Source organism: Carassius auratus, chromosome 16, assembly GCF_003368295.1.
Source record: "Carassius auratus strain Wakin chromosome 16, ASM336829v1, whole genome shotgun sequence".
Classification (NCBI taxonomy): Eukaryota; Metazoa; Chordata; class Actinopteri; order Cypriniformes; family Cyprinidae; genus Carassius; species Carassius auratus.
In genome coordinates this window covers 14654292-14679183 of record NC_039258.1, presented here as the reverse complement: position 1 = coordinate 14679183, position 24892 = coordinate 14654292, and the positions used below count along the sequence as shown (strand labels likewise).

Here is a 24892-nt window from a genome sequence, read left to right as displayed (position 1 = left end):
GAGAGAGAGAGAGAGAGCTTCACTGTGCGGCTGGCACGGTTTCATTGGTGTTTCATTATTACTGGTTTGATTAAAGCTTAGACACATTCAAAATGTGTCTATTTCTAATTGGAGAGTTTTGGGATGCCTCATAAAAATATACACATATGAACACATTCATGTGCTTGCAGACATGTCTGCACGGAGCTGCACACTCAAGTTCATAACTTGAACGAGTCATTTTCATTTTGTGTACAGCTCCGTGCAAAAACAAAAAGGAGTTTGCTGGACATCAAACTGAAAGGTTTGTTCAGTTTTATGTCCAGCAAACACAGGGGTTACGTTTCCAGACCTAAAATCGTCATGAAGCAGCTAAAGACAAAAGGTCATCTCACACAAATGTCTGTGGCTTTGATCTTAAATGTCTTTTCACTTCACGCCGTTTCTCTGTCACTTTATTTTTTTTTCCAATACTACCTTATTAAGCAACTAAGTGCGTAACAGTCTAACAGAAAAAACAGATACTAAAGAGGAAAAAGTGACCTATAGAATGAAAAAGAAAACACACTATGACACAAAAACTCCACTCCTCGCAGTGTGTGTGTTCAGCAGTAACCTTTATTCTGAAATCTTTTTAAAGCTCCAGTCTTTCTGTACACTTTGCAGTGAAGCGAGCAGTTCTTGTTCAGCTTTGGGTTACATGCATACATATTTATATATATATACTCATGTTCCTGTTACTCTTTAAATCAAAATGCACATGCACCATTTTTGCAGTTTTTGAGTCCTGGTCATCTGATACCCACAACCACGGTGGCACATGTGCAAATGTAAAGAGAACCCTTGGAGGTCCCTAAAATAGAAACATCCCTATGATGAGATGTTACAGAATGACACAGAGATGCTAGGAATGACTCTGACGTCCCAAGTGATCATTTCAAATGTTGTAATTCTCTTGTTAAGGTTCAGGACTTGCTTGCACAGCCAGCGTTTGAGCGAACACCACTCTTCCTTTGTCTCTTCTAGGTTACAGCATCATTGCATTCATACAATTATTGCTCATAAGCATTCTTTCTAAGCACTTAATCTGTAATAAATTTGGTGAAGATATTGTGTGCAATTTACTCGTTGGTAGCCACTGCAAATTGGAAATATCCAAAAGCCCTTCATTCAGTTTAAGTTCCAATGAGTCATTTTCCTGACTGTCTACTATTGTCATTTCATACAAGACCGGATTTGTGGTTATTGAACCGTTTACAGAATTCTTGTCAAAGAGTTTTGTTTTAAAGTCTTATAGCAACCAACAACAAGTAAATTGCTGTGGAAAATAACCGGTTACTCATTGTAGAAACCCGGAGTGCTCACTCCATACATTTACACATGCATACATATCTTACATACGTAGTTCAGCTCAGTCCTGCGAAACAACATAAGAAAAAAAACTAAAATAAATAAAAAAATACAAATCTGTGAATGAACAATGGCTCAGACATTTACAGCGCTTCTTACTGGCAGCAGAAATGCAATATTTAGTTCACAGATAAACAAAGCCTTTTCCTCAAAATCAAATCGTCACATTTGAATTAATCATCAAGCGCATCCTTTGATTTTTCTGGGCTGTTTTTTATCTTTTTTTTTTTCAAAGAAATATTTTTTCACATTTTTTTAACTGATACCCATAGAACGTTGTTTTTAAGTGAAATAAATGACTTGTTGATAGAAATAAAACGACACTGAATCTGCAAAACCCCTACAGAACTTCACAGCGTTCAGAGGGAAAAACCTAAGGCAGACACACAGCGTTGTTCATCAGTCAGTATGCAAAAAAATAGAACAAGATAAAAAGAAAAACAACCTGAGGATGGTACCTAACAAACTGTTTAAAAGATTCAATCCTGTTCTGGCTCATCATAGAAAGTGATATGTACTGTATTAATGCTTTTCATTTTCACTGGGTGAAGTTTCTTTCCTGACTCTTTTATTGCACATTTGGCACACGAAATGTCTCTTTCAAAGACTTTTAGTCTCTATTCTTGAATTCAAGCTGTGGTTTACACGCAAAATACATATTTGACTACAGATATGAATGGCCAACAAAGCCAACCAGAAGTCAGTTTGTCAGTTTCTTCTGGAACTACTGTATTAGTCCCTGTGGGCGTTTGATTAGAATTAGAGCGTGCTCTCCCAAAAATAGAGCTGATTATTACAAATCACGTGAGGTTCTTGAGAACTTTAGACTAGACCCAGATTACATGAATTTGCATGATATATTACTCAAGAAAGATCATTCTCCTGTGAATCTAACCCATTAGGATCTCACTCTTTTAGGTGGGTACAAAAGAACATTTGTATTTATCCGTAAACTATTTCATGGGATTTTTAGGTCTAATCGAACAGATCAAACCCATCGAGATCTCACGCTCAATAGTTCAACAACTCTTAATATGCAAGATGCATACAAAAAAATCAGTCTCCAAATATTTCCCCTTCCCACATCAGAGTAAAAACAAAAGTCATTACGAGAAACAATGTCATTAAATATAAAGTCGCAATTGTGAGATATCAAATCAAAATTACAAGAAACAACGTAATTAAATATAGTCACAATTACAATAAACAAAGTTGCAATTATAATGAAATCGCAATTATGAAAAACAAAGCCACAACTTTGTCAAAATCACAAGAAACAATGTCAAACCATAAGATATAAAGTCACTAGAAAATGATCAGAAATGAAGTTGTGATTGTGAGACAGAAAGTCGCAATTACAAGTAACAGAGTTTCTGTGAGGTATGTCAAAGTTAAAAGAAATATGTTTTAATAAGATATGAAGTCACAGTTGTGAGATAAAAACTGAAGGAAAAAAAGTTGCTATTGTGAGACCTAAAGCTGCAAATGTAGGTATAGGGTTGCAGCTATGTGAAATAAATTTGTTACTTTAAGAAATCAACTCAGGATTACAAGAAAGAGTCACAATGATCTTTTTTAAACTCTTGAGGCAGAAAATGATTTCCATAAGATCATACGTCTGTCAAACATGTCTTTAGTGAGATCCTTGACTGGTAAGTTTAACCTCTCTTTCTAAAGGTCCACTGGTAGAGCTATCTATTGTAACAAAATTTGCTCTAAAGGACTTCACTCATGTCACCTCACTCTGGACTACAAGACTGATCCCAATGAAACCAACTGGTCGGACAAACAAACAGATCTGTGCATCGATCTCAGCCATCATTGGCACTAGCAAGGTCTACGAAACAGAACAATGCCAAAGGTGAACGTATTTCATATATAGCATTTTCATGAAATACACCTTTCTGAAACGAGATATCGACTCAATATCGCTGATCTCAAAGAAGCAAAAGGAGGGGAGAAGTAAAAAGGAAATAACAGAAGTGAACATGCAGAACGCTCTGACATCTACTCTGAGCCATAACATCCTCAAATCTCACTCATCTGACCTCACCCATCACTCATGTTTTCCACCCGCAAAAGAGGAAGTCAAAGCGCTCATTATTCTAAGCACAAATACAACCGAGACTACCAAGCGCATACCGTTAGAATGAAATGTCATATGTTTTGTGTGAATTTGAGCACAGAGATGGGGGATGTGCAGGCTACATTTACCTCAGCGCTTCATTAGCATTAACAGCACAGTATTTACAACAGCTCAGACAGGAAGCACGACACACCTACTGACCCACGGCTTACATCGGCACGTAATGGTACACGCGGCAACTGCAAGAGAGCAAATGTCCCCTTGGAGTCTCTAGGAAATGGAAACTTTGCGAAAACACTGTCAGTGATTCTCTACCTATTCTCTATTCAATTCTGAAAATACGATGACTCAGGCATTTGGCCATCGGATCGGAAAACATGATCGATACCTGCCGGTGGATGGGCTCAATGAATGTTGTCAGGACTCTCGTCTTTTAAGATTATGTAGGTGTGAAAACAGTAAAGCTGCTCGGCACAACCATAGGGGAAAAAAGTCACAGTATATGTTTACTTTTGGGCACTGAGCACATACAGTGTAATTCCATTTACCACCACTAGAGGCAGTGACTGGATTGACTGCAAAAACATGAGAAGTGCCGATGAAGGCAGCCGTGAAGAGATGAGGGGCACTTTTTCTTCTTCCTACAAACACTGACGGCATCATTATCTTCCTCCTCCCTCGGTTTTATCCCTCTCTGTTTCTCCGTTTGCATCTGTACCACCTCCAGGTAGAGAAGAAGTGGATTTACTGTATGGTGGCAAAAGAGACCAAGAGAAAAATCAACAAAATATAGTTTTCCTATGCTTTAAGAAATAGTACAGTTAGTCTTTTTTTACACCCCTAATTAACATACACAAATATATCAATAATAACATTCTGTTTATTATAAGCACGCTGCAGTTATGTCATTTCTCACTTTAAATTATCAACGTCTTAAAGCAGGGTGGATTCTGATTGGCTGTCAATGTTTGAATTTTTTATCAGCTGGGATTCCATTGAGATCGTTCATCGGTAGCATTATCGTTATAGTTGTGATTAATATGATTAAAATAGTAGATGAATAGCACTGACATTTGGAGTAATTTTTGCTGTACATTTCACAACACTTAAAGGGACAGTTCTCCTAAAAATCACATTTCTCTCTCTATTTGTTTATTTCTTCTGGTGACCATTGACTTCCACTGTCGGGAACAACATCAGGGCACGTACATTTTAATTTCTAGGCGAACTATCACTTTAAGACATCTACACAGATGGGTAAAACAGGCTAAATGCTCGTTGCATGCTGTATTTGTCCAATCAAAGTTGCTGACTTCATAAATATGCAAAGAAAAATGTAAAACCATGGTTTACAAAGGTATAGTGTGAAATCTCAAAACCAGGATATGGTATGAACAAGATAACCCAGGGTTAAGAACAACCATGCTAACAGGTTTAAGTGTCAAAATCCAATATGTGTTTGTGGATGATTGCATACTTGTTTCCACTCTGAGTGATGAGTCTCCTGCAGGTTTCCATCTGCACATCCAGTCCTCTCTTCATACTGCACATCTCCATGTACTCGTGAAGATGACGGTTCATGTCTGACTTTGCTGTGGCCAGTTCCATCTACAGACAAACATAATGCATAAAGACTGCAAGACTGCGCTTAGCATCCAGTATAAATTACAAGAAAACAGCAATACAATAACATGTACATAAAACATAGGATTTATGACTGTGAGATAAAGTACTTTGCTGCATCCCTGACAGGATGTTTTACAAAAACTGTAGGGTTTGCAATCAGTCAACCAGAATCAACAGAATGAAAAAAGCATGAGTTTAAAGTAAAATGCTGGTTAATGTAAACTTCTCACCTCTATCTGGTCTATAGTCTCCTGATATTCCTTCTCCCTGGACTTAAAAAGACATTCGGTGTCCTTAATCACCTTTTCCAAGCACTCCTCCTGCTCAGACGGATAGAAAGAGAGACAAAGGCCACAGACACATTATCTCATGCTGAAGCATAAGCACTCACCAGCAGATCAGATTTTACCAGAGGGAAAATAAAATACTAGATTAATGACCCCGCTGATGGAAAACTCGAAACACTTTGAATCCTTTGAGCTTTCCATGAAACGCAACACACTTCCAGCCAACATCGCATTAACTAATGTCAGTAATGTTTAGCATCGAACCGCCCCCCAGCAAACTGAACTGAGTACCCTGACCTAAATATGAGCAGTGTGTGTGTGTGTGTTGTGTCCTATGAGCGAACCCCATGACTGGATGACCAGAATCCTGTTCTCCTTTAGACACTGCCTGTGAAGAATTAGCGATGAAAAGGCATGGACACAGTTATTTGTGCGCCTGACCTTATTGAATATATGCATTTCTAAGAGTTTCTATTTTGTTTTGTCATGAAGTCTTTGCACAGAAAGCTTTATTGAAACAGGGGCCAATGCCAATTATACTGGTCTCGCTAGCATTTTAATTTCACGTTCAAAGACGTTAGCCAATCACAGCAGAGGTCACTTTCATAAAAGTGTTACAATTATTGTAAAAAAAACAACCTGTTTCAATTTTAGTACTGGAAAATGTTCATTAAAGTAATGATGTCACACTTTAGCAGAGCCGATTGTTCCTATATGCAAAGTACGCACGCTCCGAAACACAATGGCCCCCTTGCTCTCAAAGATGATTTAATTTTAGTTTCGTTTATGAATTTGGCCAGCAGTTATGAAAACCACTTATGTCATTTCTTTTAATGCGGTGCGCTGTCGCCCTTTCTACTGAAAAACCTGTCAAATCATGAAACATGAATGTCATACAGTGTCTTTCTCGAGACAAAAATAAAAAAGAGAGTTGAAAGCGAACCCAGACGCCCGCCACCCCCCCCCCCCACCCCCACGTTGACGGTTTTGCATAGGGCCCCCAGAAGTCTAGGATATGCAGTAAATTATAGTGGAAAACATCATAATCTGGGCAAAAAGTGTAAAAAATTCATTATATGATACAGACCCGTGAATGTACATAAGCACTTACAAAAAAGGAAGTGGTAAGAAATAACAAGAATAGTATGTCAACCACATATGAACCAGAATAGATCCAGAATGCAGTGCACTAACCTCCCCCTGACTGGTGTCTGTTGTTAAAGTGCATCCTGGGAAATCCTCCCATAGAAGAAGCGTTTCCTCTGTCTCTTCCCAAGCCAGAGAGTCACAGTCATCCTCAAACTCACACTCACGCCTGGCAAAGACACCGTTAAGTCATTACATTAGTTATAAACAAACTGTAAAAAGAACAGTTGCGAAGCATTTTCAATGGCTCACAGTTGGGTCAACATTCTCTGCATCTCTTCATTGATCTGGAGAGTGGACGGGGTGCACACTTCATCCTCTCGAGCACCACCTCCATCGCTCTCAGACGTGCTGACCGGCTCATCTGTCTCGCTGCCATTAGCAGGTTGTGAGGCTTGTTTACGGGCACGAGAGGTGATGGCGTTCTGAGGACTGGGAACCTGAGATGGAGGAAAGAAAGAGAAAGGGTTAGGCCAATTCAGAGCCTTGACATTTCTGACCCAGTGTAGTACTGAAACAAACATGCAAAATGATTTATAGGCTGGACAGCTCCCCTCTTCTACCCATAATGCAATAGCCTCAGACATTATAGCAGGTGTCAGCAGAAACTCACAGCAGCTGAGTCAGTGACATAGAGAGAGGACTGGGGTGTTGTGTGAATAACAAGGGTGCAAGATAACACCGCAGAACATCATTTTGGTTTGTTTTCCAGTAATAAGATTGAAACTGAAAACTCTACTTTTATTTGAGAAGCATGAGGCATTAAATTGGTCTTGCATTAAGCTTAATTTTTTTTTTTTATCAGTCCACACTGAAAGAGAATTTGGGCAATTAAGAAAAAAAGATCAAACATCTATGAATAATTTTTATTATTTCGTTTTGTTAAAAATAACAATTATAAGGTAACATTGTGCCATCATTTATAGTGAGATTTAAGCCAATAAACATGGAGGATTAAAACCAGCATTAAAGGTGTTTCTTATCAAATTGTTATTAAAATGTTTATCGAAAATATTCGGGGACTTCGTAATGTTGTGTGATTCACAGGGGTTTCAGGATTTAATAGTTATTTTGCATTCTCAAAGCCTCGCATCTTTCAAATATTATAACATTTTGTAGATTAGACATGCAGTAAAACAATAACAATCGAAAAATGGGAAGTGCAGAAGTGTGAGTTTCTGAATACCTTAAAGATCTTGATTGGATCTTCAAAGTTTCTTTGTTGTGCGACATCACACAGGCGGGCCGTGATGTCAATGCGTCTGCAGATGTCCATGTCCACTTTCATGGCCTTCTCCTGGATCTTACTGTCCAGCTCTGACAGGTTCTGTACGTGAGCAGATTCGTGTGGGTTTAAGTGTGTCATCAGAAGCAAGAGTAATTAGAAAAACTAATAACTAGTTTCTGGGTATTCTGTGTATCATTCAAGACACTGGAGATCCAGACGATATGAAACTGAAACCGCAGTGGCACGTCTGTTGTGGCACACAATGAGGCAAACTGTGATGTCTGTGTCGTTCCTTGGATTTGGGGGTAAATAACGTGTGTATTAAACTCATTCACAAAACAAGCTATTTTTAACTCTTTGAACTCTGTGATCAATCATTTCTGGGAAAAGTAGTTGATACATAGGAGGGTAATGTCTCATTTTCAGATAATAAATTCCATGAAACACATTCGAAGATGTAAATAAAGTGCTAATTGCGGAAAGTATAGAGGTGGGAAATTCTACATGTACTAGGCACATGTGTTTATGTGAACACAGGCACATTCATTTCTCCAGAAAATGTGACGAGTGCCTGCTCTCGAAAAATGTGAGTGCTACGAATGCACATATTGTTCATGAGCTTGTCAGAAACAAACCTCTGAGTGTGTGTGATGGTTGATTTAAACTCTACATCAGCAATGCCACTCAATTAAACGGCCGCCATGAAAAACAGCTTAGACTCCATGCTAGTTGTGCTGGTTTGAGCTGCTTTTAGTGCTGGTCAACCAATGTGATCTTGAAACCCTTTACCTAGTACACATTAAAATGCATTGCATGGAAAAGCACAAACAGGCCTTGTGAAAAAGAAGTGCACTTAAGTATACATTTAAAAAGATTACTTATTACAGAAAAATGTATATAGCCTACTTTAAACAAATGTTTCTTAAATATGAACTGAATGAAATGTTTCAGAAAACATGAAAATGCATTACATTTATATTAAATGCAATTAACTTTTTGAGTGCTTTTTAACACACTTAAGTAGGACTTAAGTAGATCTTTATATGTAATTTCATAATTATTTATATCGCCTTTTAAAAATAGTTAATGCGTACTACCAAATGTACTGAATGTACATGTACATCAACGAGTCAAAGGAGGCAGTGCCTCCTCAAAATATTTGTAGTACAAAAATTAACACATATATTACAAAATATATCATTAAAAAGTTTGTAAATCACTTGTTTTTCTAAAGAAACTCTGTGCAATAGCGATCTGTCCTGCCTCCCCTGAGCTCATTTAGTTTTAACCGACCAACAAACAGCGGAGTGAGTTTGCTGGGGGTCTCTGAGAATGAATGGGGGAAAGCCATGTGAGAGGATGGAATGCCTCGCGATATGATTGGCTGTGTTTCGCTGTGACGGGTTTATGCGATAAATCCCGCCTCTTGTGTAGAGTAAACATTGAAAACATGATCTGTGGGAGTTTTAGTGAGTAATCAGTTTGGTAGTAAATCTCAGTCTCTGTGACCAATATTTGCCAAGCTTTGATGACTGAATCATTCAAAATGTGTTAAAAGTGAACTTTTAAAAAGAATAGCCGAACATAAGTTCACAAATAAAATAAATGGTTTAAATATTGTTAACTCAAACATTGTAAATGTAAAATGCTTAGGAAACGAACTTGATGAGATTCATACTTGGCTTTCAGAAACAGAATATAGATTACATTGTTAATGTAAAAACATAAAACATAAAATTTTCTGGTATTGTACGTAATTTTATTTAATCAAGAAAATGTGAACGAGACATGAATTTACATGGATTTACATTTGATAAAAAAAAAAAAAAAAAACAGTCTTTTAAGTCGCTGGGGTATATTTTTAGCAATCATCGGTCAAAATTATAGATTTTTCTGGCAAAAATCATTAGAATATTAAGTAAATATCATGTTCCATGAAGATATTTTGTAAATTACTACCATAAATACAGTATAGTATATCAAAACTTAATTTTTGATTATTAATATGCTTTGCTAAGAACCTCATTTGGACAACTTTCTCAGTATTTAGATTTTTTCGCACCTTCAGAACAAACCATACATCAATGGAAAGATAATTTATTCAGCTTTCAGATTATGTATAAATCTCAGTTTTGAAAAATTGGCACTTAAGACACTTAAGGCACTTTGGGATAGTTAACCCCAAAATGATGTTGGTTACCAAACAGTTGACAGTAGCCACTGCATTCATTGATATGGAAAGAAACACGGGAGCATTTTTTACACGGGAGCATGACATTAAGTTCAGAATAACATGAGGCTGAGTAATTGATTAAAAAAAAAAAAAAATTTTGATGATAATTTCCTGCCCTGTATGCTGTGTTTGAGTGTACTGAGAGTGTATTTTGCTTCTCATACTCACATTACTCATGAGTCCTTTAAAGAGCACAAGTTCAGCTTTCAGCTGTTGCACCTTGAGGGCCAGCTCATCCTGACACACCTCACTCTCCTGTAGGTCCTACACAGATGCATATCCATAATTATTGTCCATAAACAATTACAATTACAAACATATGGACATTATTCTAGAAAATTCCAACAGAAATTAAAATAAGTCGAGTGTTGTAGACAGCACTTGTTATAAGTGCACATGTAAAAGTGTTCCTCACCTCCTGTAGATCATTCATTCTCTGCTCCATGTCCATTCTCATGGTGTATTCCTCTTCCCATCTGAGAGCAGAAAACCAGAGCATCAGAACCAACAGCATAGTTTGTCCCAACGACGGGAACTTTAAAATGTCATTTATTTAACTAGCTAACAACTTGTTAAAACAATAAGACTTGGGAATATATATTTAAAGCCTTCTGAAACCACATGTTAGCTTTGCTTGAGAAATCAACTAAAATGTTAAGTCAGATCTATCAGAATCAGCTGGTCTGGTTCCCTTAACCAACTCAGTTGGTTCAATTAATCTAAAAGATGACTCAATGACTCAGTTTGTTTCTCACACAAAACTATAACTTGACAAGGCTTGCAATATAGTACACAAGTCATATGGCTCACATTTATTATACTTTTATGGGGATTTTACATCCTTATTTGAGTGTAAATGCTCCAGCCTCTATTCACTGTAATTGTTTGGAAAAGTGCAACCAATACGTTCTTCAAAATTTCTCCTTTTATGCTCCACGTAAGAAAACGAGTTAACGCTAGCCAAAGTTTCACTTTTTTTACAAACTAGCCTAATCTTTTAAGTCAGTGTCAAAGAAACACAATTTAATGTTGTTTGGAAGATTTTGTAAAGCGGGAAGAAGCAACAGCAAAACACGTATTGGTCCTATTACAGAAGAAAACGGTGATCTTCATGTGTAAGTGTTTTTATTTCTCTGAGTATGCTAAAGCTCCACTTAAGCGCAATGACTGCGTCCATTCAGTCCTTTTAACTGATCCATCAGCCCAGTCAGCCCTACAGTAATTTACTGTGTGGCTGTTCAACAGTAATATCGTCCAGTGCAGTAGTATAGTGCAATGAGCTGGAACCAAACAAGCCCTGTCCTTATGTAAAGCTATTTAACATTCAGAACAATGCATCAGCCTCTATATTTATTATATATCATCACTTGACTAAAAGGTTAGTTTGAGGCCGTGCATTACTGCCAATCCAAGGTGCAAACATACAATTACAGAGAGGAGTGACAGATAACAGGAGCGAGGAGAGGAGAAGAAGACAGCGAGAGAGAGAGAGAGAGAGAGAGAGAGAGAGAGAGAGAGGTTGTTTCTCTGCAGCTTCTCTGAGTCCCTGTGTATGTACTGCAATGCAGATATAACAGATATATCACTGCTGCTGAATGCCGTGGCTGTAATGGAGCAACCTAAATGAAACAAATGATACAAATGCCATCCCTGATGCTCTCCAGTTTGAATAGAAGCAAATCCCGGCATCCCTGTTTCAACATCTAGTGTAAATCCGTCTAATGAAGAGAGGAAGCTGTTACCGCAGCAGAGGATTAATACTGTCCGCCACACTTTAAATGAAACGTTTAAGAAGACAAAAGAGCATCAGAGAGGTTAGGTACTGATGATGAGTGAAGGGACATGATGTGGAGTTCTAATTCATCCCAAAGGTGCTCAATTAGGACGTTAAGTCACATTTTCTTTGCTGCACAGGTTGCTTTGGAACACCTTTACAAAACTGAGCAAAGCTGAATTTCAATGAAGCATTCAGTTTTTAGAAAAGGGTGTCTACATAATGTCGGCCTCATGGTGTACAAAAGTTCAAAATTATGACTTTTATTCAGCAAAACAATTGATCAGAGACAGTAAAGACATTTATAATGTCACATAGGATTTCTATTTGAAATAAATGCTGTCCTTTGAACTTCCTCTAATAATAAGAAGAAATGTTTCTTAAGCAACAAATATTGCTTTTTGAAGGAACACTAAAGATTTAAGTAATGGAAGCTTAAATTCAGCTTTACCATCACTGAAAAAAAATAAATGACATATATATATATATATATATATATATATATATATATAATATATTCATTTAGTGAAAACATTTTTAACAAAATTATTTTGAATCTGTGTGGCTGAAATTGTGTTTTTTTTTTTTTTTTTTGCTATATCATATTCAGATAGAAAAACCCTTTCGAGGACGAGACAGCAAGAGAACGCTCACTAAATAAGAAATCCAAAACAGAAAATAAAGTCTGAGAAGAGCTGAAAGCAGAGCAAATGATGAAGGAGTCAGATGGAGAGATGCACGATAACATCTGTTATGAAGCAGAAGGGTTTAAGACAGAGAACCCAAATGACTTTTCTGCTGCTCAACAGTGTTTTTTACCTGTCCTGATGAGTTAACAGACAGTACTGAGTTTGCGAACTGACGGCCCGCTCAGCCCTAAAGAAAGCTGCTGTACATGACTGACAGCAGGTGGAATGTGAGGCGCTCCGGCTGCTGCAGGTCTGGACAGAAAGAGCTGAGACACTGACTGAATACCACCATTTATGAGAAACACGACCTTTACTTCCCCTCCAGCTGGTTCTTATCTTCTACATACTGTACATATGATCCTCCTTGCTTTTGCTTCTCATGTTCAACTCTAGCTTGGTGATATTAATAAAAGCCTTGGGTTTGTGTTACTGTAAGTGCATCCGTCTCCACCCTTCCTCAAAACCTCCTCAGATCACCTTCAGTTTAACTAAGAGCATATTTATCCCATACATTCTGCAATACTCCATGCAATAACCTCAGCTTGATTCAAATAACTAAAGCAGCCGTTAGAAATATATAGACCCCACTTCATGTCTCTGCACATGATTAACAGCAGATGAGGAAAATGATTTATGCTCTATTTTATCCCACAAAAGCTGCAAGTCACAACTCATTCTCTCTCTTTTTAAAACGCATTCCACTCTCTTGAACACCTGCAGGGTCAATATATATTGATATATATATATATATATATATATATATATATATATATATAATGGGGTTAAAAAATGATTTAAAGAGCCGCTTCAATGGACACAAGAACATCTGGTATTTTATGGTTTTTGGAAGAGTTCACATGATCATTGTGACAAATGTGCTTATTAGTAACCTAGACATAAACATTATTATTATTACTGTTTTTATATTATTATTATTAGTAGTAGTTGTATCATAATCATTATTATTACTATTAATATTATTAAATATAATTCTTGTTCATTTACATTACTATTATTTTTTCCCACAATTCTAAAACATTATTTTCTTCTCCATGTTTGAATTAAAAGATGCATGTCGTATTTTCAATGTTTAGTTATTTTTTGCATTTACAGTACTGTTTAAAAGTTTGGAATGATTAGTACAGATTAAATAAGTTTAACATATTTATATTGTTTTTGAAGCATTTATTTGATCAAAAATACAGCAAAAACATTAATATTGAGAAGTTACAATTTATAATTATTTTATAGATTTAATAAAAAAAGCTTGATTTTCAGAAGCAATAACTGCAGTTTTCATTGTCACATGATCCTTTTATAAAACATTCTGATAACTTTTGAACAGTATCTAACACTTACTAGATGCTAATCTTCAAAAACACTAATAATTCAATAACACTATTAAATGATATCTTTAGCAAATCTGAAAATGATTATCCATTTTTCATATTGTACACGAAAATGTTGTGATGCCTAAATTCACTTCACAATATGTTAGTTTTTGGTGTTTAATTTTATATATATATATATCAAATTAATATTGTCTAGTTATAAGTTTTCAGCCACAACATCAAACTATTATCAGCTTATCAATATCAACTGGAATTTGAACATCCCTAATTATATCAAATAATAACAAACTGGTGGCAATCATGTCTCAAATCCATCATGATTCTTGAAACACTCCTGAAAAGCAGGAGGCCTATTATTAGGGCCAGAAACAGAAACCTCTTTCTCATTTAGCCATACAAAGCACCTATATTCACCTTCGCTTATACTCATCCCGCTCCCTTTTGATTTTGGCCAGGACGTTGTAAAGTGCTCTGATCTCTGGGGTGATGGTGTCTATCTGGACACCCACGCCATCCGGGTGGACCCACGACACTCCAGGACTGGTGACCCGAGTCTCTGACCCGCTTCCCAGTTTACGGGTCTGATTATAGGACCAGATAGTTCCCGGCAGGAAGCGAGGCTGAAGGCTGGGAGACGTCCCGGTGCCAACGCTGCTCACATGCAGAGCATTATTGGAGTTGTTGGTGTTGGCCGAGGCGGGTTCGGTGGTGGGTGTTGCAAGACTTACCATGATGGCTGGGTTTCTAGTAGTGTTTGGGTCAGTTGTGCTCTCACCGTCAGCTTTATTTGGCTCAAGCTTGAGGACGGTCGTAAGAGAAGGCATTAACAATGTAGTGGGTCGTTTAGCAGAGTTATTGGTGTTTTGAAAGGACAAAGACCCAGGCCGGACAGCGATAGGCCCAATAAACCCAGTCTGCACACCGATCTCTTTGGTGTTTCTGTCCTCCATGCATCCACCCGTATTATTGCTGTCTAAAGCCTGCTGAAGCTGTAACTCCAGTATCTTATTGCGTCTCTCCAGTTCATGCACTTTAGCCAGAAAGCATCGGAACCGCAGATTGAGGGTCTTCAGGACGCTTATATTGGATCCCAGGTCGTTCCTCAGTGCCATGGCTGTAGGTGGAGGAGGTTGGGACCAGTGGAGCGATGGACTGAAGTGCAGATAAGAGGATGCTGTAAGGTCAAATGCGGTTTGTGTTCCAGGATGTTCTCCGAGGAAAAACGAGGATGGATCGGGAACTCCGAGGACAGCAGCCTCGGGGAGCAAACCCGAGGGAGAATCGGGATGACCGGGTCCTTCTGGATTCGGGTGCTGTTGGTGCTGCTGCTGATGATGCTGATGGAGAGGAGAATTCATGCTACGGAGCGGAAAACTGAAGCGCTGCAGATCGGGCATGAACACCAGCTATGTCTGACTAACAAAATAATTAACGGCTTGATTTCAGTGGTGGCGTTTGGCGACCCAAAGACACGGCGATGTCCACGTTTAACTCTGAAGCCTTATGTAACGAGTTAAGAGTATTACAGCGTGCGAGTAAATGCTGAGTAAGACGCTGATGGAGACTGCAGCAACCGATGGAATCGCAAAAATATGTACTAACTACAAAACAAAAGCATGCAAAACCCTTAGTCAAACAAGCAAAGGATATTATGACTACTAACGTCAGCTATTAACATTTAAAACAGGTCCAAACGAACGTCTTGTTTCTCCTCTGGCTGCAAACCTGAGCACACTTGCGCTGTCGAGTCTCTCTGCAGCGCTCCGGTGAGGACACTACCGTAACATCAGCAGTAGCTCTCAGCTCGTGTCTGCTACTCGAATATTCCAGTGGCGCAAAACTATTTTTGTAGATGAATTTGTCCAGAATTATCTTTACATATAACCTATCACTGTTCCAAGGCGAATAACGGCTCTCCGTGTGGGTTTCCCCTTGTCTATTTGTCCAAGAATGGTACTTACGGTAAAAAAGATATTACCTCATGCATCATGATAACAAAGTAACACGACGTCACAGATCTGCAACAAATAGCTATTGTACTTCATTGGGTCTTATAGGGCTTCTGATTTAGTTTTTGTATTATCATTATTAATCTATTTAGGAACTGCAAAGTAAACATCAAAGTGTTTAATTATTGTAAACTTTATTTACATTTCACATTTATTCAGAAATAGCTGCTTTAAATACTTCGGACTGGATATTGCTCTCTAAACATGTACAAACTTAAATACAATTAAAGCCATTAAATATCTAAATACACAATATATATATATATATATATATATATATATATATATATATATATATATATATATATATATATATATATATATATATATATATATATATATATATATGAATGAATAAATAAATAAATACACAGGATCCAGTTATAAACACACAGAGGACAAAATCAGCATGAAAATCCTAACTAGAGCCTCATGTGTTGCACCAGTGTGAGACTGGATAGGTGCAAAATCACACACTGGATAACACTAATGGAAAAAATAAACACTGTTTTTTCTTTTCTTTTTTTCAAAACTAAAACAACAGATATTTTGAGCTAACTAAGTGCATTATGAACTGTTGCTGTCTATTTAGACAGCAAGCATCACTCTTCACCCATCAACGAGCAGTTAGTGCTGGGCTCTCTTAATTCTTTTTTCGTCTCTCTTTCCACCTCCTTCCCTCTCTCTCTTTCCAAGTTGACCTGCGTATCTAAGGTTGTAGTATCCAAGGTTGCCAACCCGACTGCTGCTCTGTCCTGACAGAACCCTCTCTGACCTCTACTTCCTCTGCTCCCTCTACTCTTCCGTGACGAATCTTTCTTCACACGCTCCCCAGATGACTGACTGGTTGCTGTGCTTCTTCTCCTCCAGCTGTGAATGTAAGAGAGAGTGACGCTTCCACGATACCCTGCATGTGTGGAATATACAGAGATGGAGACAGAAACAGAAACGTAAAGAAATATAAACAGAGAAAACATTTTTACAAAATTGTGTTCATATTGAAAGACAGGTAGATAGATAGATGGATAGATAGATAGACAGACAGACAGACAGACAGACAGACAGACAGACAGACAGACAGACAGACAGACAGATAGATAGATAGATAGATAGATAGATAGATAGATAGATAGATAGATAGATAGATAGATAGATAGATAGATAGATAGATAGATAGAGACAGACAGACAGACAGACAGACAGACAGATAGAGACAGACAGACAGACAGACAGACAGACAGATAGAGACAGACAGACAGACAGACAGACAGAGACAGACAGACAGACAGACAGACAGACAGACAGACAGACAGACAGACAGACAGATAGATAGATAGATAGATAGATAGATAGATAGATAGATAGATAGATAGATAGAGACAGACAGACAGACAGACAGATAGATAGAGACAGACAGACAGACAGACAGATAGATAGATAGACAGACAGACAGAGACAGACAGACAGACAGACAGACAGACAGATAGATAGATAGACAGACAGAGACAGACAGACAGACAGACAGATAGAGACAGACAGACAGACAGACAGACAGAGACAGACAGACAGACAGACAGATAGAGACAGACAGACAGACAGACAGACAGACAGATAGATAGATAGATAGATAGATAGATAGATAGATAGATAGATAGATAGATAGATAGATAGATAGATAGATAGACAGATAGAGACAGACAGACAGACAGACAGATAGAGACAGACAGACAGACAGACAGACAGACAGACAGACAGATAGATAGATAGATAGATAGATAGATAGATAGAGACAGACAGAAAGAGACAGACAGACAGACAGATAGATAGAGACAGACAGACAGAAAGAGACAGAGACAGACAGATAGATACAGACAGACAGACAGATAGATAGATAGATAGATAGATAGATAGATAGATAGATAGATAGATAGATAGATAGATCCTGACCATCAGAATCACTGCCGTCCGTGCTCCTTGTTCTCCTCCTCTCTCCATCTTTTCCTCTCAGACACAGGAGATCATAGACGTCCTCCCTAAAGTCACGGTTCATGATCTGGTAGATGAAGGGGTTTATCATGCAGTGTGACTTGGCTAAAATAGCTGGAATGAGTGAGACCTCTGGCTTCAGGATGGACACAAGATGTGATTCATGTCCATTCGTTCCTCCATGTGCAGAACCCACAGTTGAACTTGATCCATGATGCCCTACTGAATGATGGGAATGATCAGAAGTCGTATTCCTCCAGGAGCTGAAAGCATCCCCGAAGTGTTCTGAAGAGGTCCAGTTAATGAGGAAGGGAAAAGCAAAGACGTCGGACAACCCTCCGCCATGGGCGACCCCTGCTGCTGACATTCCACTCACGAGAGCGCTTCCTCCGTCTTCTCCAGTGTGCTCCTCTCTAGCAGTCAGAGCAGAGTAGAGCGAAACGATCGCATAGGGAGTCCAGGCAACCAGAAATGAGGAACACACCACTGCTGCTATCTGCAACGAAACATTTCAGGAACTGCGTGATACAAGAAGAAAATATTAAATTGCTTGTGAATCATGAAAAGGAAAAAAAAAAATTATAGTGGTGTGGAGGTAACAGAATTATTTTATTCATTTTTTAATGTGTATTTCCAAATGTATGTCCATTTTTACTTTATTATTCTTTTTTAGTAGATTGATTCATTTTAAAACCCTTTAATAGGATCAAGTGTGCAAACACCCTAAGATATCCCATATTAAAAGTCATTGTGCCTGAGAAGTGGGTCCTTTCCAGAGGTATGATGGGTGATCAATCAGAGCTGGTACCTTTGTCAGCCGGAGATCTTTGCTGTTGTGAGTGACAGTTGATGAAGGGATTGAAGCCAGTACACGACCAGACAGATACACCTGAAATCACACAACACTGTAGCAACACTGCAATTCAATTAAATAGATCCTCAGCCAACATTAGGATTAAACAGTCCAATGACAGTTGATCGTTAACATGATCTTCAGAGTAAACTGAAATGATTTTTAGTGACTTGGCTTTAAGTGTTTCAGAATCATTGTTCATTTGAATGTTCTCACCTTGATGAGTATAGCGAGGTATGAAGTGATGATAGTGATGGTGGGAACTCCAAAGCAGAGTGACATGATCAGGAAAATATAGACTCTATCCTTGAGTGAAGACTTCATTCTCCACCTGTGGCCACAGGAACCAATGCATGAACACAGCAACATCTGTGATTTGTGGATGTTACAGTGGTTTGTGGGTAAAATAAGGTTCAGCAGCTTGACAGTGAACGCTATACTTGTCTCTTGAGAATGCACTCTGAAAATACCAACCAATCTTTGGGGAATTGGTCAGTGACTCATTTACAAGTGTTACTAATGGTTACGGTTCATTACCAGTTTATGGTGCAGCTGGTTCCAAATGGTTCTGGGCCGTAACTACCAAAGCCAATCACAGGAAGTAAGGCCCAGAATAATGTATAGATCCACACCAGAGCCACACACAGAGAGGCATGTTTTCTCTCAATCCACTGACCTGAGACAAAGGAACAAGTACATTAGAGAACATCCAAAAGCTTACTTGATGGCTCCACAGTTGCTGGGTAGGACTGAAATATACTAGCTGGGTATTATTATCTCAGCTGTCACAGCATGATTCGGTTAGCTGAGAGAAAGATATGCAGTCCATCAGAATTAGACATCTATGCCATGCACTAGATATTCATAAATGACTATTATCTCTGATCTTGTGCAATGACATAATATACTTTCAAGTAGGGAGGCAAACTGTAATAACGGAAATAATGCAATATATTTATTCAACCACAAACCAGCTTGAGTGATCTCATTTGCTCAGCACATGCTTTTTTCTCTATTTTTGAGATTTAAAATGTTTTTCATGTCTGATTTTTTTTAAAAACAGGCAGTTTCAATTGAAACTCAAAATTATTCAGTTCATTTAATATAATTGCAATGCATGTACAATGTAGATTACGCTTATCATAAATCAATCAGCAATATTAATACTATGTACTAAGACAATGATATTATTTCTTTGATATGTGCTCTTATTTGGGGTTAAAGTGTACAATTCTTCAGGAAAAGGGGCATCAGAATATAGGGGAATTGATTTCCCTCAGTGATCATGCTAATTATTTGTCCAGCAAGAATAACCCAATTCTTTACTTGCATCATGAATGACTGGGCAGGCCTATATTTGAACTCATTTGCATATAAAATAATAAAATAAAACAACAAAAATTCAGTGGATAAAAATTACCATACTGAAAGCTACAGATCTTGAAGCAGCGGTCGAGGGAGATAAGGCAGGTAGTGATGAGAGACCCAATGCCAAAAACAAAGCCCTGAAACCCATACCACATACATCCTGTTTCCCCAAAAATCCATGCATGCGACAGACTAAGAGAGAGAGAGAGAGAGAGAGAGAAGTTAAGAGCAGAAGCAAAATACTGAGCACAGCAAATCCAAAAATAACTTAAAATAACTACACATTTAATGTACTCAAATGTATTTTCTATAAGCCTGAACCTTAAAAAATTCTTCTTGTATGTATGTGTATGTGTGTATATATACATATATACATACACACACACACACACACACACACATATATATATATATATATATATTTATATATCTCACACTTGGCTGTTCAGAAACCAAAAGGCCAAGTGTGATGATTTTAATATAGTCTTATACCCTCTGACCCAAGATGTTATTTATGTTGTTTTTCTTCACAAATGCATTTCTTCTTTTTCACAAAGCATCCTCTATCTGAGGGCATGTTTTGGTGGTTTGTGGGTAAAAAAGAATACTTTCAGCTCTATAAAGTGAAACCATTTTAGCCCCTTGAGAATGCACTCTCAGTACCATGAGACATAGTGGCTTGAGATCTCAAAGGATTTTTGTTTTCTTTTTTTCCCCCACAAAAATCTTTTTCTGACCTTCAGAGTAGTATAAGCGAATGGATAAAAAAATAAAAATAAAATAAAGCTATAAGAGCACATCTAAAGTGTTTTGACCAAATGTCTGTTCAATTTTAAATCCCCTCTAAAGTCAAATCATATCTATAATATAGTCTGTGTTTATGTTCTGTATTATGTAATATCATCATCAATGGATTATACGCGGACTGTCAATCTTCTTTCTTAACCGACACAATCCTCTGGTCTTGACTAACTCTCACAAACTCCAGAAGATATCGGAGGGATAATCACAAGAGCGACTGATGCATTCGAATATAAGCTTAAAGAGAGCTTTATAACTTGCAATGCACACTGGTATGCCAAGCAAACTTCAAAATACATGTTCAGTATCACGCTCTGTCTAAAGCAGTCGCAGTCAGTGCAGTGCTGGTACCTTGAGATGATGAGACATGGCGCCCCCAGCAGGCTGTAGCCGAAATCACACACGGCCAGATTGATGGTCATCAGCTCGTGCGCTCTGAGCTTCTTTCTCCTCTGTCCGTAAACCAGCAACACCAGCCCATTCCCAACCACCGACACCGCACCTGGGACAGACACAGAGAGATATAGATCATATATATCACAACCAAAAACTGTATTAGTCAACCGCTGGAATCCTCCTCACACAATGGACAGACGAACTTCTCGTGGATCTAATGTAAAAACTTTACATTTATGGCTTTCAGTTTTAAGTGTTGTGTCATCTTTTCTAAAATCTTTGTAAAAATAATTTTATTGTTATTTATGTATCAATATTACTTAATTAATTTGATTTATTGTTGTTTATTTTATCTATTATTATTTATTTTTCTTTATTTTGAAGCCAGGGGGTGGGACGTTTTGGGATGGGGTCTAAATTTGCACAGTTGCTTTTTTATTTTATGCTACTGTTCCAGGAAGAAAAGTTGTAAAAAAAAATATATATTCCCTACTTTATAGACAGTGTTACTCACTTTTGCATTTACTTAAAAAAGTGTTATATTATATATAATAGATAATAGATAAATCCAGAAGAACTGTGGCAATGTCTCCATCATGCTTCAATAAACCTACCAAAGCTATACAGTACTGTTAAAAGTTTTAGGCACTTGTGTATAATTGCTATAAAACAAGGATGCTGTCAAAAAAATAATGTCAGAAATATTTTTTCTTTATCACTTGATTATTACAATTAAATGGCAAAATGAATGTTTGGAAATGTAAACTGATATCTCCTACTGACACACTATATCAAAAGATAGAAATAACCATTTTTAGCTGGCGAAAGTACTAGTGCTCTAATCATTTTGGCCACGTAACGCTATAAATTAAATGTAAAATGTACAATTTTAATATTAAAAATATATGATAATGCTTGTAATGTTGCAGTATTGCTTTTAAAAGTAAAATGTAGATGTATTTTAAATAGCAAGCTAAATTTTAGTCATTCAGATAACCAATTTCTCTTTTTTTAATGGGGCAATACCTGTACTTTACTACAGTGAGAGTTTTAATATATTTCAATGCTGTAAACATTTTTTATAACTCTAACTGTATTACACTACATGTATTTTCCTACAGTAGCTAACGTAATTTAATAGTAAGATTACTTATAGTCAACCAATACACCAGTGTTTGTTTGTTTTATTTGCTTTATTTATTTAGAGCAATTGATGCTCTACATCCAATAACTTTTTTTTTTTTTTTTTTTTTTTTTTTTTTTTTTGCAAGGAGCTAAAAATATTGATTTGGTCAAACACACACACCGATGCATATGAGCACCTCTTGCTGCACTGCAGTTTTTAAAGGACTCTGTAATAGCAGTTGTATTTATTGTGCAAATCAGCACAGCGGTGTATTGATTGTAGAGGACAAGTGTCTTTAGATTGCATAGGTTGTGATTGCAGTTCAAGTCCTGGGTGAATAAATAGAGCAGACTCCCATTAAAAAAAAAAAAACCTAGACATATGTTGGGTTTTACTACTTAATAATGCATCTCTTAATCAAAAGCATTTTCAATAGTGGTCTTTATACATTTGGAAACCCACTGAACTCTACGTAATGAACAATGATTTCACAAAAGATGAATAACTGACCTGTGATGATGAGTAAGATGGCTATGCTGAGGTCAGCGGATGAAGAGAGCTGTGAGTGGAAGGCGTGAGGGATGGAGGACGGGACAGAGACAGACCCCATCCACGAGCCATTCATTCTCTTAGACATTCACTAATAACAGGGAACCAGACAGAAAGGAAAACATCAAAAAATGTTGGATTTACATGAAATTCCAATTTAAATGGGAATAAATACAGCTGCGTAAGTACAATTCAGATTTAAATGAGAGTGATCAAATGAAATATTGCCACAGAGGCACATCTGAGCAAAGAACAAAGTGAAAGTTTTTCGCTCACCTTCCTCTGCCAGTCTCAGTGTTTGTCTCTCTGTGATTTCAGTCTGCCACTGTCTCTTAATCTCAAAGTGAAATGCTTGCTTTTCAGTCTTAAGCCTCTTTTGTCCCTGTTGCTCTCTGTTTATACAGGAGGAGCGAATCAATTTGGCTTTGGTCAGTCTGCCAGAGGACCATCAGGATTCATGCACACTAACCCTCCCATACTTTTGAACTCCCACCTCCCTCTTTATCCACACCTCTACCTTCCTCTCATCCGTTTTGCACTCCTAACACACCTCTGGGATTAGAGGACAGTCAAAGTTAGTATTTATAGACAACAGGAGCCGTAAATGATGTTTTATTGAGATGAACAAACGGTTTAGACAACACTCGTTGGTGCTATAAGATTAATAAATCACAGTGATATATTCTGTGTTTAAGAGAAAGAGGTCGAGGTCAGTGTTGTGTACGGAAGAGTAAATGTGCAACCGCTATCTGAACGAAACAACTAAAGTCTCTTAATCCTCTGTCCTCATTCTTATCAACAGAATTGAACAGCTTTAAAGTGCATGCATAAACACACGTACAGTAAATGCAAGGACACGCTGTGCCATAAGTCTAATGTTTTAAGGCTAAACCATGAGTCTATGAAACACTGATTTTGTAATAAGATGATAGTTTGGAGCCTAAGGTCATAAACAACATTTTAAGATTGCATTATTTTAGAAAATGTCAACTCTATTGTTTTATATAAATATATATACACACTTTTGTTTTTGTTTTTTGCAATAAGCACCATGCTCATCATTGGTAAATCTGTGCCTTGATAATGCAGTGCATTAATGCTGAAATATGTCCATTGTTCTTTGACTAAAACATCAATAACATTGATAGACATATTTCATAAAGGCCCATCAGCTGAAATAATGGCATGTCTTTGTCAGGGTGCATTATTCATGGAAAACTGCCCCCGATCCACAAATGGACTGAGTATTGAACTAAAAGAGTGAGTCAGGGAGCTTGCAACAGAGCGCTTAATTGAGAGCAGTTTCAAAGTGACACTGTATTTAACTAAAAACAAATATTTCATAACTTTTACCAGTAGATCATATCTAACAGAAACTTTCCTGTCGATCAAATCATGTGGTTGCCCTTTTTTTTTTTTTTTTGACAGTCCACTTTAGACATGCTACCAACTATCAATGACTTGGCAAATGCATGTCAAATGACTTTCATTAGATTTTAGGTTGGGGTTAGCAGAAAAAGTTGATGTACTTGCAAAGTTTCTCTATTGGCGGACCATCAAAATAAAGTGCAAGCAGATATTCTGCATATAGTCTAATATACTGATAGTTGACAAGTATTTGCAAAGTTACTTATGGTATAATGTCTAAAGTGGAATATCAAAGTACAGTCTCATATTCTCATGAACAGTGATGTCATTTGACTAATTAGGGCTTTTCAAACTTAAAATAGGGGGTTAACAGAATCCAGATTTTTTTCCCCCTCAGTGTTTCACACTATATATTTATAAACCTTATTAATGTTCAAACTTACAGCATCACAGCATTAAAACGGTCTCTGGGTAACTCACATGTTCCCAGAATTCTGTTCTCTTGATTTTAGTTTTTATAGGACATAATGCATAGGAACCTCAGTAGACTTTTCCCAACCATAGCTGTAAAAAGTGATAACTATAAAAATCTCACACCAACAAATAACATTTCATAAGCATAGGCT

The 24892-nt window shown here is 37.4% G+C and overlaps 2 protein-coding genes across 3 annotated transcripts; both read right to left on the bottom strand.

Annotated features, from left to right (window-relative positions):
• Positions 1–579: 579 nt before the first annotated feature.
• Positions 580–15596, bottom strand: iffo1b (intermediate filament family orphan 1b). Its single transcript, XM_026284273.1, has 9 exons — positions 14225–15596; positions 10411–10471; positions 10164–10259; positions 7721–7861; positions 6787–6974; positions 6583–6703; positions 5332–5421; positions 4953–5083; positions 580–4222 (listed from the first exon to the last, which is right to left on the bottom strand). Exons 1-9 carry the CDS (start codon positions 15205–15207, stop codon positions 4138–4140), a joined length of 1896 nt encoding a protein of 631 aa, XP_026140058.1. The 5' UTR covers positions 15208–15596; the 3' UTR covers positions 580–4137.
• Positions 15597–16198: 602 nt separating this feature from the next.
• opn9 (opsin 9) lies at positions 16199–23870 on the bottom strand. Of its 2 annotated transcripts, XM_026284270.1 has the most exons (9): positions 23175–23870; positions 22860–22989; positions 21179–21329; positions 20079–20218; positions 19196–19334; positions 18875–18989; positions 18614–18694; positions 17767–18301; positions 16199–16726 (listed from the first exon to the last, which is right to left on the bottom strand). In XM_026284270.1, the coding sequence occupies exons 2-9, from the start codon at positions 22984–22986 to the stop codon at positions 16422–16424; spliced, it is 1593 nt and encodes a 530-aa protein (XP_026140055.1). In that variant the 5' UTR covers positions 22987–22989; positions 23175–23870; the 3' UTR covers positions 16199–16421. The 2 variants fall into 2 exon arrangements, with proteins under 2 accessions (XP_026140055.1, XP_026140056.1); XM_026284271.1 differs by having other exon boundaries at positions 22860–23870.
• Between the last annotated feature and the right edge of the window lie 1022 nt (positions 23871–24892).